This window comes from Salvelinus fontinalis, chromosome 35 (genome assembly GCF_029448725.1).
Source record: "Salvelinus fontinalis isolate EN_2023a chromosome 35, ASM2944872v1, whole genome shotgun sequence".
Taxonomy (NCBI): domain Eukaryota; kingdom Metazoa; phylum Chordata; class Actinopteri; order Salmoniformes; family Salmonidae; genus Salvelinus; species Salvelinus fontinalis.
This window is the reverse complement of record NC_074699.1, coordinates 18,850,347-18,866,153: the sequence shown is the minus strand read 5'-3', so window position 1 is coordinate 18,866,153 and position 15,807 is coordinate 18,850,347. Positions and strand designations below refer to the sequence as shown.

The 15,807-nt window shown below is 40.2% G+C and overlaps 2 protein-coding genes across 2 annotated transcripts in view; one reads left to right on the top strand and one right to left on the bottom strand.

Moving 5' to 3' along the window:
- Positions 1 to 275: 275 nt before the first annotated feature.
- On the bottom strand, positions 276 to 7,104 carry LOC129834451 (26S proteasome non-ATPase regulatory subunit 7). Its single transcript, XM_055899444.1, has 7 exons — positions 6,934 to 7,104; positions 6,364 to 6,455; positions 6,157 to 6,249; positions 5,968 to 6,065; positions 5,737 to 5,817; positions 5,372 to 5,463; positions 276 to 991 (listed from the first exon to the last, which is right to left on the bottom strand). The coding sequence occupies exons 1-7, from the start codon at positions 7,005 to 7,007 to the stop codon at positions 556 to 558; spliced, it is 966 nt and encodes a 321-aa protein (XP_055755419.1). The 5' UTR covers positions 7,008 to 7,104; the 3' UTR covers positions 276 to 555.
- A 2,337-nt stretch (positions 7,105 to 9,441) lies between these two features.
- Positions 9,442 to 15,807, top strand: part of LOC129834448 (nuclear factor of activated T-cells 5-like) — a 63,610-nt gene continuing 57,244 nt past the window's right edge. The window contains exon 1 of the mRNA XM_055899435.1: positions 9,442 to 9,766. Within this exon, the coding sequence (XP_055755410.1) occupies positions 9,694 to 9,766 (73 nt within the window). The 5' untranslated portion in view covers positions 9,442 to 9,693. The remainder of the gene's footprint in view (positions 9,767 to 15,807) is intronic.

Genomic DNA, 15,807 nt, shown 5'->3' with positions numbered 1-15,807 from the left:
TATTCACAGGGAGCTGTCATTTTCAGTTCTGTTGCTTCATAGGAGCAGTGATGCAGTGATGCTTTTTGTTGACTTGTTGCCTCTAGCTGTTTAGTTATCTAATATATCATGCATAAATGAGGCTATTTGTACCGTTTTGTGATCTATTGCAAAGCTTTAAAAAGATGGAGAAAATAACAGCTCCTGTTACCTCACTTTTCTGTCACAAATACACATATGTATGGTTATTATGGTAACATGTGAGGAGACAACAATGAGGAGAGCAGGATACAAGATAATTCCAATGTTGTATTAGTAACATGTTTGTTGTGAAATTAATAAAAAAAAATTGAACCATAGCAAACTAGTATTTTGTCAACATTAACCAAATGAGCTGCATAAGAATGAAAAATGATTAGACTTATGTGGAGTAGACAAACAAATGGCCAATTCCCTTCACTCTTTTAATCCATTATGAAAATGAGAGGGTCTTCTTAATAAAAAAAAAGATAGTGTCTGACAGGTGGGAAGAACGAAAACAAAGTCAGTCTGTAGTCAGAAATGACCATTGCTTCCTCATTTCTTCTCCTTCTTATCTTTCTTAGTGTCTCCCTTCTCTTTCTCCTTATCCTTGTCCTCTTTCTTCTCTTTCTTGCTGTCATCTTTTTCCTGTCCTTCCTTCTTCTCTGCATCTCGGTTGGCGACCTTGTTGTTGATGAGGTTGTGAAGAGCAACCACGGAGCGGATGAGTGAAGCCAGGTAAACCACCAGCATCTGGTCATTGGTCTTTAGGTAAAATGCCTTGATGAACTCTTGAAGGTTGACGTCAGGCAGCAGGTTGAAGACGTCCTGCAGCTGGTAGATGATCTGGTGGTTGATGGGCAGCTTACCTGCTGCAACTTTTTCCAAATACCCTTTGATATCCACTAACTTGCAGTTGAGACCCTTGAGGCCATGCACCTGGTTGGTGATGCGCTGAGACAGGGTGCCAACTGTTGTGTCCTTGATGTCTCTGGAGATACAAAACATTTTATTTTAGTGACTTGCATGTTTTAAGTCAACCTGTTTCCCTTTTTGGTAGAAGAACTGGCCCTAAATTTTTATGGTAAGAATCAGACTTGGGTTCAAATACTAGTTTTTCAATTACTTTCATATACATTTAAAGTACAGTTCCAGTAAAAAGTTTGGGCACAGCTACTAATTCAAAGGGGTTTTCTTTAATTTTAATATTTTCTACATTGTAGAATAATAGTGAAGACATCAAAACTATGAAATAACACATATGGAATCATGTAGTAACCAAAAACGTGTTAATCAAATCAAAATAGATTTGGTTCTTCAAAGTAGCCACACTTTGCCCTGATGACAACTTTGCACACTCTTGGCATTCTCTCAACCAGCTTCACCTGGAATGCCTTTCCAACAGTCTTGAGGGACTTCCCACATATGCTGAGCACTTGTTGGCTGCTTCTCCTTCACTCTGCGGTCCAACTCATCCCAAACCATCTCAATTGGGTTGAGGTCTGGTGATTGTGGAGGGCAGGTTATCTGATGCAGCACCATCACTCTCCTTGGTCAAATACCCCTTACACAGCCTGGAGGTGTGTTTTGGGTCATTGTCCTGTTGAAAAGCAAATGATAGTCCCACTAAGCGCAAACCAGATGGGATGGCGTATCGTTGCACCCCCACGCCATTAAACCTCCTCCTCCATACTTCACGGTGGGAACCACACATGCAGAGATCATCCGTTCACCTACTCTGCATCTCACAAAGACACGCCGGTTGGAACCAAAAATCGTACATTTGGACTCATCAGACCAGAGGACAGGATTCCATCGGTCTAATGTCCATTGCTTGTGTTTCTTGGCCCAAGCAAGTCTCTTCATCTTTTTGTTGTCCTTTAGTAGTGGTTTCTTTGCAGCAATTCAACCATGAAGGCCTGATTCATGCAGTCTCCTCTGAACAGTTGATGTTGAGATGTTTGTTACATGAACACTGTGAAGCATTTATTTGGGCTGCAATCTGAGGTACAGTTAATTCTAATTAATGTATTCTCTGCAGCAGAGGTAACTCTGGGTCTTCCTTTCCTGTGGCGGTCCTCACGAGTCAGTTTCATCATAGCACTTGATGGTTTTTGCGACTACACTTGAAGAAACGTTCAAAGTTCTTGACATTTTCCACATTGACTGACCTTCATGTCTTAAAGTAATGATGGACTGTCATTTCTCTTTGCTTCTTTGAGCTGTTTCTTTACATAATATGGACTTGGTCTTTTTCCAAATGGGGCTCTCTTATGTACAGTGGGGCAAAAAAGTATTTAGTCAGCCACCAATTGTGCAAGTTCTCCCACTTAAAAAGATGAGAGAGACCTGTAATTTTCATCATAGGTACACTTCAACTATGACAGACAAAATGAGAATTTTTTTTCCAGAAAATCACATTGTAGGATTTTTTGTTGATTAATTTGCAAATTATGGTGGAAAATAAGTATTTGGTCACCTACAAACAAGCAAGATTTCTGGCTCTCACAGACCTGTAACTTCTTCTTTAAGAGGCTCCTCTGTCCTCCACTCGTTACCTGTATTAATGGCACCTGTTTGAACTTGTTATCAGTATAAAAGACACCCGTCCACAACCTCAAACAGTCACACTCTAAACTCCACTATGGCCAAGACCAAAGAGCTGTCAAAGGACACCAGAAACAAAATTGTAGACCTGCACCAGGCTGGGAAGACTGAATCTGCAATAGGTAAGCAGCTTGGTTTGAAGAAATCAACTGTGGGAGCAATTATTAGGAAATGGAAGACATACAAGACCACTGATAATCTCCCTCGATCTGGGGCTCCACGCAAGATCTCACCCCGTGGGGTCAAAATGATCACAAGAACGGTGAGCAAAAATCCCAGAACCACGCGGGGGACCTAGTGAATGACCTGCAGAGAGCTGGGACCAAAGTAACAAAGCCTACCATCAGTAACACACTACACCGCCAGGGACTCAAATCCTGCAGTGCCAGACGTGTCCCCCTGCTTAAGCCAGTACATGTCCAGGCCCGTCTGAAGTTTACTAGAGAGCATTTGGATGATCCAGAAGAAGATTGGGAGAATGTCATATGGTCAGATGAAACCAAAATAGAACTTTTTGGTAAAAACTCAACTCGTCGTGTTTGGAGGACAAAGAATGCTGAGTTGCATCCAAAGAACACCATACCTACTGTGAAGCATGGGGGTGGAAACATCATGCTTTGGGGCTGTTTTTCTGCAAAGGGACCAGGACGACTGATCCGTGTAAAGGAAAGAATAAATGGGGCCATGTATCGTGAGATTGAGTGAAAACCTCCTTCCATCAGCAAGGGCATTGAAGATGAAACGTGGCTGGGTCTTTCAGCATGACAATGATCCCAAACACACCGCCAGGGCAACGAAGGAGTGGCTTCGTAAGAAGCATTTCAAGGTCCTGGAGTGGCCTAGCCAGTCTCCAGATCTCAACCCCATAGAAAATCTTTGGAGGGAGTTGAAAGTCCGTGTTGCCCAGCAACTTCCCCAAAACATCACTGCTCTAGAGGAGATCTGCATGGAGGAATGGGCCAAAATACCAGCAACAGTGTGTGAAAACCTTGTGAAGACTTACAGAAAACGTTTGACCTCTGTCATTGCCAACAAAGGGTATATAAGAAAGTATTTAGATAAACTTTTGTTATTGACCAAATACTTATTTTCCACCATAATTTGCAAATAAATTCATAAAAAATCCTACAATGTGATTTTCTGGATTTTTTTCCCTCATTTTGTCTGTCATAGTTGAAGTGTACATATGATAAATTACAGGCCTCTCTCATCTTTTTAAGTGGGAGAACTTGCACAATTGGTGGCTGACTAAATACTTTTTTGCCCCACTGTATACCACCCCTACCTTGTCACAACACAACTGATTGGCTCAAACGCATTAAGGATAGAAATTCCACAAATGAACTTTTAACAAGGCACACCTGTTAATTGAAATGCATTCCAGGTGACTACCTCATGAAGCTGGTTTAGAAAATGCCAAGAGTGTGCAAAGCTGTCATCAAGGCAAAGGGTAGCTACTTTGAAGAATCTCAAATTGAAAATATATTTTGATATGATTAACACTTTTTTGCTTACTACATGATTCCATGTATTATTTCATAGTTTTGATGTCTTCACTACTTTAGAAAATAGTAAAAATATAGAAAAACCCTTGAATGAGTAGGTGTGTCCAAACTTTTTACTGGTACTGTACTTATTCAGAAATATTTTATTTGAAAAGAATATTGAATATTTTAGTGTACACTGAACAAAAATATAACCGCAACATGTAAAGTGTTACTCCCATGTTTCATGAGCTGATGTCAACGTTGTGAACAGAGTGCCCTATGGTAGTGGTTGGGTTATGGAATGGGCAGGCAGGTATAAGCTACAGACAACGAACACAATTGCAATTTATCAATGGCAATTTGAATGCACAGAGATACTGTGTCGAGATCCTTAGGCCCATTGTCGTGCAATTCATCCATCACCTCATGTTTCAGCATGATAATGCACCGCCCCATGTCTCAAGGATCTGTACACAATTCCTGGAAGAGGAAAATGTCCCAGTTCTTCCATGGCCAGCAAACTCACCAGACATGTCACCCATTGAGCAAGATTGGGATGCTCTGGATTGACATGTATAACAACGTGTTCCAATTCCCGCCAATATCCAGCAACTTCGCTGGAGGAATGGGAAAACATTCTACATGCCACAATCAACAGCCTGATAAACTCTATGCGAAGGAGATGTGTCACGCTGCATGAGGAAAATGGTGTTCACACCAGATATTGACTGGTTCTGATCCATGCCCCTACTTTAAAGGTATCTGTGACCAACAGATGCAGATCTGTATTCCCAGTCATGTGAAATCCATAGATTAGGGCCTAATGAATTTATTTCAATTGACTGATTTATTTATATGAACTGTAACTCAGTAAAATCTTTGAAAGTGTTGCATGTTGTGTTTATATTTTTGTTCAGTATATTTAGAAATACACTTGGAAAGCATTTGAAAATACACTGAATCAAATACACACCCATGTACTTAACCCAGGTATTTGAAAATAGTATTCGAAAATGGTTTCAAATACAATTTTTTAAATACAAATAACCATTCAAATACTCAAATAAAAGTACTTGTTTTGGGCTGTGTATTTGAAAATACTCAAACAGAAAAAAAGTATTTCAGTACCAGATACTCAAATATACGTGTATTTGAACCCAGGTCTGGTCTGAAAAAATTATGAGCAATAATACAAGAACGACAGTCATTTACATATTGAACTTCAAGACAAATGACAAGTACAAACACATTGACCACATGCATGGGTCATGTCTTACCGGAGTAAATGCTCCACTCCCACTTCCTCTGCTTCTTCAGCACCAATCTCACTGGTGACATGTTCAAAAGTCTTGGACGTTGGAGTGCCATCCTAAAAACAAAAGGAATGTTACAACCATTAGACCTTCTTCTCAAGTGAGTTTGTCAGTTTTCCTCAACATTAAAGCTCAAAAGGCATCCGTTGCTCCACAACAAAACAAACTTTTATTTGTACAGTGACATTCTTTCTAATCCTATCATTTTTCGATTTCACTAAGTGGTAGATGTAAAACTGACATGCAGCATAAACCTTTGTTGCAGAGGTAATAGAGAATTGTAGTTCCACTTTTACATTCATTCAATAATTCCCCTGTTAAAAACATACATCATGCACTTCCTCCACAGATATGTAGGCCTCTGTTGGTAGACCCAGGTCTTTTGGTTTCACGTCAATGATGACTAAAACCTATAAACAACCAAAAACTAAAATTAAAATCTTTGTACCATAGTATGTTTACTCATATCAGTAACATCCGTAGTAATATGTAATTGCTAAGTAAAAAATTACATCACCATTTTGTATTAAATTCAACTAAAGTGTTGTACTTATACTTACAGAATTGGTACAATATTGCTTCACGAGTTCATTGATGGCAATGTCATTCTTGTGTAGTTTGGGGCCCGTGTGATACCAACCAACTATTCTTTCTCTTGCTGAAACAATGGGAATACATGTTCAATCACATTGTAGAGTAAAATCTAGTGTTATGAAAATGCATACTAATTTACAAAGAACTCATCTAACCATTGACTTTCTTGAACATGTTGTACATGTTCTCCAAATAGTCATGGTCCAGGAACCACACAGAATCATCCTTGTCATCCTCGTCAAATGGCACTGGAAGGAGGGGGGGGAGGGGGGGGGGGGGGGGTCAGCCAGATCAACAAGATACCAGAGTGTAATCAAATAATGGACTGTGGTTGTAGAAATAGGTCACGTTAGGAAACTCACCTGCAAAGCTGTTGGACACATCAAGAACCTTCTTATGCCATGAGCCGAGAAGTACACCCACAACCCTCTTCTGACTTCCAACTTTACCGATTCTGATCAAATACAGAACAAGCGTAGGCTGTTAGCTACAGACAGAGTTTCTGAACTGCCTGTATTGCACACTTGTGACAGTGACATCCCTGACTAGAAAGCGCGGATGGAGCTAACGCGTTACAAGTTGGTTAACGTTAGCTAACTACAATAGCTAGTACAGTGCATAAACGATGCACTAATCGTTGAGGAAACCTGCCATGTGTGTAATATGAGAACTTGTGTATCTAGCTAGCTACTAGCTATACTGGATAGCATTAGGTGAATCAGAGCCTTCCGAGGTGAATCAGCTAGTTAGCTACATAGTAGCTAGTTTGCTAACGTTAGCTTGATTGCTCTAAGTTAATTTACTGTCACTAGCTAGTCGTTAACGTTAGTTAGCTACTATAACTAGCTAAACTGTAGTTATTTGGGAAACAACAGTGAGTCCACATTTTTGAACAATCATCAACAACTGTCTAGCTCATTCGAATCCGTTACCTGTTAAAATGATCCACCACACTCAGGAGCACCAAGGGATGAACAATAACTTTCTCAACAGCCAACTCCGGCATGTTTATGTGTGAATTGAATTCAATAGAAAATATTTTCGCGATAGAGAACCACAACCACTGTCAGTGCTCCACAATCCCACAATCCTTTGCGTAGGGTCATGTGACCAAGAGCCAAAGGGTATGGATTTGTCAAAACTGAGAAAAAATGCTCCGTTTGAGTTCTATCGTGCATTTTACATGGATTTGAATACCCTTTAAAAAAATGTTAGGCGAAATATCTTAAATGAATTTGACAAGCATTTTTTTTAATCGAATGAGTCCAGAATATACTTTGTGTAGAATCATTGCGAAGTTGCAGTTCAAGCTTTTTAGCATGGATTCCTCCATTGGTTGGGCTGTCCCTGGTTTTAACACTAGAGGGCTGTAAACGCAGAAATAACTCTTACACACTGTCCCATCCTGTCATAGTTTGATTCTAGCATGTAAGTGCTTTTGAATTTAGACATTTGACCTATTTTCAATGTTACTCGTGATGACCAGAAAGACATGGATCTTGGTGGACAAATCAATCAATAAATTGTATATACATTTATTTTCCATCGTTATAGCTGTAGCTCTTAGAGTTGGGGCTTTACTTTATAGTGAACTCTCTTCTCGCGTTTCTTCAGAGTTAATAATAATCCGCCCTTGGTAACTTCATTACCCTCATGCTCATCCAAGGTTAGTAGTAGTTGCCACATGCTGTGTGCATGACATGCCTCACCCTGTGTGTGCTATCTAACTGCACATAATATTTAGAATTTTGGTTGTATGGTGTTTTCTACAAAGATTGATGAGGTTTCTTGTGATGGAGGAGTTAGGGTAGTGCCTTATAAACTAATAATGAACAGTTTATAAACTACTTATAACCCTCTGTATAAATCCTTAGGTTGCTACAAGCTGGGCAGGGAGCTATTTTATTGCTGGCCTACTGTATTGACTTTTTACTTCAAATTTAGCATACTGGTCAAACTATTTTTTTAAATGAACTGAACAGAAAGTATTTGGAAGGATGAGAGAGGCCTGATTATCAGCAAAATCATAGGGCCAATAAAAGCATTAAATCCCAAGGACACGGTCATAAACACTAAGGCCACAGGTCGTTTGAAGTTTGTTTTCTTTTTATAGAAAGAGTAATGAACTTGTGAATGTGAAACAACTGACGAAACATTTGCTGTTGATTAACTCAATGCACTGAGAAAGTAATGATCAATCACAGATGTAGACCATGGCATGTGAATGGCTATTTTAGGATGCATGTGGTGAGTGCAGTGGTGAGATTCGGTCTATGATTAGGTCTCTGCATTGTTCGGAATGGGCTCGTAAGTAAGCATTTAACTATAAAGTCTACACCTGTTGTACTCTGCGCATGCGACCAATACAATTTGATTTGATTTGATGTCCAATGATGTCGGGATTTGTTCTGGCAGAAGTCAGAGTGTGCCATCCTCCAATCTTTACTTTAATGTCTATCTTCAAACCTGGAAACTTTCTAAAGGGTACATATGACATGAATATCAAAAAAGTCTCACATAACTCACAAGATCTACAGTACAGTGCAGCACACCCAATATTACAGTCATGCCCCAATCAGCAAACAGGTTTCTGCAATTACCTTGCTGCTGCGTTAACTTTGCTCTTGGCCCTTGTTAGGATTTATAAGCATATCATTATTCATTCCACTCAAGAAGCTCATTGTGTTTTATAAGTGCTTTTTAAAAAAAGTCTGTATATCTATTTAATCTGATAGTTATCATACTTCAACAGGTGGCATAAGTGAAAAACATGTAACTGTCAAATCAAGACACCTTCAAACGTTTATCAAATAGTATCTCACACTGAATCAAAATCCTCTTATTTCTGCTGATAGTTTGGCCTTATGAGATGCATATCATAGAACCATGATCCTTTCATTATACTCAAATATCCAAGAAGGGGTTCTGTGGAAAAAGGTTCAGGACTTTGATGTGTGATAAACTAGCACAGATGACAAGCTGCAAATCCTTTTGCAAGTATAATGCATACCTCAACGGCCAACAGCTGTGCTGTTACTTTTGAAAGTTGTAGAAGTTGCAGTGCCACAGTCTTTGTTTACTCATATAATATCACATATATGACATAACACGTCAGAAATGGCCAAAGTGATGAGTGGATGCACCTGCATGACTTATAGCTACTGTGCCAGAAAGAAAGAAAAGCTGTGACCAATCTCATCATGACCATTTGCTTGTGCATTATCCTATAACTACATTGACATTAGGGGGAGATCACCAAATGCAAGAATGACAATTATCCGATTGACTTTTTCTTTATTATTTGAGTAGGCCTAGTGCTGTTACACTTTCAATTATGCAAATGTCAGACTAGTTGTAGGCCTACAATCATGTGACATATTATTGTCCAGTGGCTACTGTCTTATCTTAGCTGACGGGTTTGCGTCATAGGGGGGCGGGGCTGTACAGAAAATAGACGAACTGAACACATTTGACAAACACGAACGTAAAGGAGGCAGAAAGAAGCGTGTTACACAGGCTAATAACGACTGGTTCAAGATATACGTAGCCTATATGTCAAATAGCGTTTTGTTTGTTATCAGTATATTTCTTTCCCATTAATTCAGTGCCAGAGAAATATTTATTTCTAGCTTGCTAGCTCAGCGACGTTCATATCTGAGGGCGTCCGATTTCCCCTCTTCAGAGGCATTACGATGCCCTCTGATTTTATATCCCTACTCAGCGCGGATCTCGACCTGAATTCCCCCAAATCCCTATATTCCAAAGGTAATGCATCTATTTTATGTTAAACTGAGACTTCAATTTTTCTTGTCTGTGTTGTCTTAGTTCTTTTAGTTGATATACGCTGTTGTTAGTCTCGTACATGTGTGCTGTGAGAGCGCTGCCCTGGTTTATTTGGCTGCCCCCGTCGGGGTGAACGCCAGCGCTCCGCATCCCTCTACGTCGCTTTAGCATTGCATCTAAACAGTAGATCTATAGCCGATGCCGCGTTCAGAATAACTAGGAAATCGGAAATCGCCGACTTCAGGGCATTCAAGACAACTGGGACCTCGGAAAAAACGAGCCCTGACTGGGAAAAAATGGTTTGAATGGTCATCCATCCCGGAATTCCAAATAAGAAACCCAGGCATCTTCCTAGAGCGCCGTCTAAACGACCTGAAGATCACTGACGTCATGATTTGACCTGTTTTTTCCCCAGTTGTCCTGAAAGCATCATCAGTGCAACGTCACGCGTAAATCATTTTTTATTTTCATTAGAGTATTTGCTTTAACACTAAAGCTAGTTTAATCCGGTTTGTTTCCTATATGTATTTTCGACGACTATGCAATATAAAAAAAGGAAATACTTTGCCTAAAATCCTGTCAATTTCATGCACAATGCCACATGATACATTTACCCTTTTGACCCAGTTTATTATTTATCCTCCTTACAAAGGCGAGGACCTCTTTGGCAGGCATAGCAGATCTAGCCTAATTTTTTGCATTCCTGCTGTCTAGAAAATATTAGTAGGCATTGGCCAAGTGATCTGTTATGTATTAGACCCATGTGTAGATTATATAATAAAATAGAAAGTTGCCTCTTAATAATAGGCTAGTCTTATGAATGTAAGAAAGTATTAGATTTCTATACCATTCAATGTAGTTTTTATATGCTATACATCTGATAATGGACCAAAAGCTGCTTACCTTGATGCAATGTCAACATGTTACTGTTGTTCGTCACAAGTCAACTAGGCTATTTATTCAGCTGGTAAATGACTCCACAAATGATTTATTATTCTTTTTTATTTTACATGTAATGATGTTATTAAAGTAATTTGTGTTTATGGTCCCATACCCTACACATATTTGTAGTGCTATCATGAGTGTGTGAGGATAAAGGCTGCCTCATTGAGGTCACAACACAAAAAGGGTTGATACCCTATGTTGAAAGCCATTAATGCATTCTGTGGAAGTGTTTACCAACACTGTGCCAGCAGTAATTTCAATATTTAATGTTTAAACAAACACAGTCATCACTCAGATGGTGACTTAAAAAAAGAGACACATACAGGCCTAGACCCTATTTTTATGGTGTAGTTGTAGGTCCAAATAGATTATATTCACCATGGCCTAGTCCCACTGAACAACAACCAAGGGGGAGTGCACTGGTTGGCTGAATAGTTAGGGGTGTCTCCGCAGCAGCATGTCAGTCCTCTTGACTGATGCAACAGCCGAGCTGAACTGGGGTTGCTCGAGATCTGCAGCAAAGAGCAGAGTCACTGAGAGGAGTGGGTCGCTGCACAGTCAAATGTGAAAGTGTAGAATTTGAGATGTCTTTAAGTATCTCAGATGTATCTCACACTGTACTTGCTTAAAGGTCATGTGCTATTTGTGTGGCAAATTGACAACTGTTTCAGAGCAAATTTTGTTTTTCCAAGGGTATGATGTTAAGTTGGCAATACTCAGGGCCAGGTACGCTGATTCATCCTCCAAATCTCTTTTCATATGGTTTTGCAATATGTCTCAATACAGCACTTCAACAACATATCTATAAGCCCTTTGACAAACAACGGTATTAAACATGTCCAATTTCACAGTGAAAGTTCATTGTACATCTCAATACATCTCAAACAGCCTGTGGACTTAGGCTAGCCTATGTCTCTTTTTTACTCCCACAAATCCCCTACAAAGTAGAAAGTGCAGTCTTTATTAAAATCAGAACTTTTTTGTAACCCATTCCTGAAAAACATGTTTTTAATTTCCTGAGTACTGCAGAGATATACAGTTGAAGTTGGAAGTTTACATACAACTTAGCCAAATACATTTCAACTCAGTTTTTCACAATTCCTGACATTTTATCCTAGTAAAAATTCCCTGTCTTAGGTCAGTTAGGATCACCACATTATTTTAAGAATGTGAAAAGTCAGAATAATAGTAGAGAGTGATTTATTTCAGCTTTTATCTCTTTCATCACATTCCCAGCGGTTCAGAAGTTTACATACACTCAATTAGTATTTGGTAGGATTGCCTTTAAATTGTTTCACTTGGGTCAAACGTTTCGGGTAGCCTTCCATAAGCTTCCCACAATAAGTTGGGTGAATTTTGGCCCATTCCTCCTGACAGAGCTGGTGTAACTGAGTCAGGTTTGTAGGCTTCCTTGTTCGCACACGCTTTTTCAGTTCTGCCCACACATTTTCTATAGGATTGAGGTCAGGGCTTTGTGATGGCCACTCCATCCATCACAAACATTACAGGACTTTGTTGTCTTTAAGCCATTTTGCCACAACTTTGGAAGTATGCTTGGGGTCATTGTCTATTTGGAAGACCCATTTGCGACCAAGCTTTAACTTCCTGACTGATGTCTTGAGATGTTGCTTCAATATATCCACATAATTTTCCTTCCTCATGACGCCATCTATTTTGTGAAGTGCACCAGCCCCTCCTGCAGCGAAGCACCCCCACAACATGATGCTGCCACCCTGTGCTTCACAGTTGGGATGGTGTTCTTCGGCTTGCAAGCATCCTCCTTTTTTCTTCCAAACATAATGATGGTCATTATGGCCAAACAGTTCTATTTTTGTTTCATCAGACCAGAGGACATTTCTCCAAAAAGTACGATCATTGTACCCATGTGCAGTTGCAAACCGTAGTCTGGCTTTTTATGGCGTTTTTAGAGTAGTGGCTTCTTCCTTGCTAAGCGGCCTTTCAGGTTATGTCGATATGGGACTCGTTTTTACTGTGGATATAGATACTTTTGTACCTGTTTCCTCTAGGATCTTCACAAGGTCCTTTGCTGTTGTTTTGGGATTTTGTATTGCACTTTTCGCACCAAAGTACGTTCATCTCTAGGAGACAGAACGCGTCTCCTTCTTGAGCGGTTTGACGGCTGCTTGGTCCCATGGTGTTTATATTTGCATACTATTATTTGTACAGATGAACGTGGTACCTTCAGGCGTTTGGAAATTGCCCCCAAGGATGAGCCAGACTTGTGGAAGTCTACAATTTTGTTTCTGAGGTCTTGACTGATTTATTTAGATTTTCCCATGATGTCAAGCAAAGAGGCACTGAGTTTGAAGGTAGGCCTTGAAATACATCTACAGGTACACCTCCAATTGACTCAAATAATGTCAATTAGCTTATCAGAAGCTTCTAAAGCTATGACATAATTTTCTGGAATTTTCCAAGCTGTTTAAAGGCACAGTCAACGTAGTGTATGTAAACTTCTGACCCACTGGAATTGTGATACAGTGAAATAATCTGTCTGTAAACAATTGTTGGAAAAATGACTTGTGTCATGTAGATGTCCTAACCAACTTGCCAAAACTATAGTTTGTTAACAAGAAATTTGTGGAGTGGTTGAAAAACGAGTTTTAATGACTCCAACCTAAGTGTATGTAAACTTCCGACTTCAACTGTATATTCGTTTTGTAAATATACACACGTTTTTGGTTCCAAGTACAGGACCCCAGTAATCTCTGCAATTTAGTCTGAGAGAAATTCAACTTTTATCCTGCTATCTTCATCAAACCCGAAATTACCATTCAGTTACCAGGAATTTTCATTCAATCAGTCCCGAGGGTGCATGTGAGTGTTCAACTTCAATCACAATGTTGGGTAAGTAGGGACTCTGCTGGTGTAGTGTTGCTCCTGAGTTCCTTAGCATTTTAGAGGACTCTTCAGTCTTCATTGCCTACTTTCCAAGACAGATACTGTATAACTTAAACTGCATGTTCCCTCAACTGAAAAGGGAGAAAAACAGTGGGTATATTTTTCTGGTGTCTTTTGTATGTTTGTGGTTGCTGAAGGTATCCATAAGACTTTGACTCTGTTTATCAACTGAATTCACAATAATCTGGCTAACCTAAAGTATAAAGGGCTGTGTTGACTTTCTGTCTGACCGTGCTGTTAATCCTCTACCTGGCTGGCTGCTGGCAGTGACCACACAGAGGCTGCATGCCCAGAGTAATCTCTGCACAAACGATCAGATTGTTTCTGTGGCTCAAATTTGCTGAGGGTAGCCTAAATGTCATAGGCCTAGCAGTGTTGGAGAGATGGCAGAGTGAAGCCCAGAGGGTGTCAAAGAGCCACCCTTAATTAGTGTGGCTTTAAAGCCAGCAGAGTGAAGAAATGACTCAATCATCCTCTTGACTGATGTCAGGGACTTGCTCATAAATGGGTTAACTTGAGTTGGCCTGACTTGCGGCTGTAATGGACTGCCCCATGTCAGAATATGAAAATGATTCGGCTAGGCCTAGTTTCTTCACTGAAAGTCTGCTTCTTGAGGAGCTACAGATGGATATCATTACAGTGGGCTCACAGGGCTATCTATTTTTCTGTGTCACTACTTTTAAGGGTGGAATGAGTGACCGGGCTTGTATGATTCTCTAGACTGGCAGGCTCCTTACATAATCATAATCCGAAAGATTTTGTGTGGGCTTAGAGGACGTTTATCCACTTTTGTAATAAGAAGGGAAAGTAGAGAATTTGAGGGAGAGAGAGCTTCCTCAATTGCTGCCCTGTAAACGTTTTGAGAGGTTGAAAATGCTCAAATTTAAATGAGACACTGTGTTTCCAGTGTCTGTTTTTACTCATTGCTTATCGTTTACTGAGTTTTACAAGCATTGATAATGTCATGTGTCATTTTGATGGACTAGAACAGGTATTCTGGGGTACTGGGGTACGCTCAATGCCGTCGGGGGTATGCCAAATAAAAATGTGAATTGTATTTAAAATATATATATATTTTTTAAAGTGTTTATTTTTACATGTTTTTTTCTTCACGTTTTCAAACAGTCCATTTATATTTTCCAACGGGGCTATACATTTGGGTGAGGTTTTTTTCTCATCTGAGTAGCCTCGTTTCACTGCCAAAAATAAAATTCAACCATCTAGTGTTCAGCGAAATAATTAACATCCAATCACATTAACCGTTACTCTCTCGCGGGAATTCAACTAACGGTCTGTATGTAGCCAAAAGTAGCTGCTGCTCATGTTGGTATCAGTACAGATGGCGCAAAAGCCTTGACAGGTAGACATAGTGGAGTGGTAATGTGCGTGCAACATTGTTATTATTAGTGCAATGACATGCTACCTGTTCCCATAGACTTTCAGTCATTGAGCCAACGACTATCCTTTTAAAAGCACGTCTTGGCAGAAATATGTATATATATATTGTAGCGACCCGCACAGACAGCTGTGTGTTATGTGTTAGGCTAGTAGGTGGTTGTGTTGTACTGACCAGTACCCAGTGTTCGCGGTGTCCGACATGTCAATCAACCTGCTATCTGCCAATCACGGGAATGCCTGGAATGTTCTGATGCCGGGCATCCTGGCGGTTGGCGGAGTGGCGTGGAGGGGGGTTGGGCAGGGGGTTGGAGCATTGAAAGTTAAGACCAGGTTTCGCCTTTGTTCTCTCTCTTACGTCTGGGCTTCACAAGAGAAGGTCACGATTGGCTTGTGGGTTATCTTTCATTTATTTGGCGTGGGCTACGGCCAAACAGTAGCCTGTGTAAAGTTGGTTTAATAAACCGTCCATTCGTAAACTCAATCCTCTGTCTGGACAGTTGTTCTTTTATGATCTAGTCAGGTCATTACATTGGTGTCAGAAGTAAAAACGTTGATAAAAGTTAGCCAGCTAGCTAGCTGACTTCTGTGGCTAGCTACCGTAGGTGAGAACGGGGGTTGAAAATGCTTTGAGGGAATCCGAAAGTGAAGGTGGAGGTAGGGGACGATTATGGCCAAGGAGATACGTGTGAATGGACGTCGGAGGTTCTGGCTGAGGAGATCGCCAGGGCGTCGGAGCGCAGAGGCCGCTTGAGGGAGGA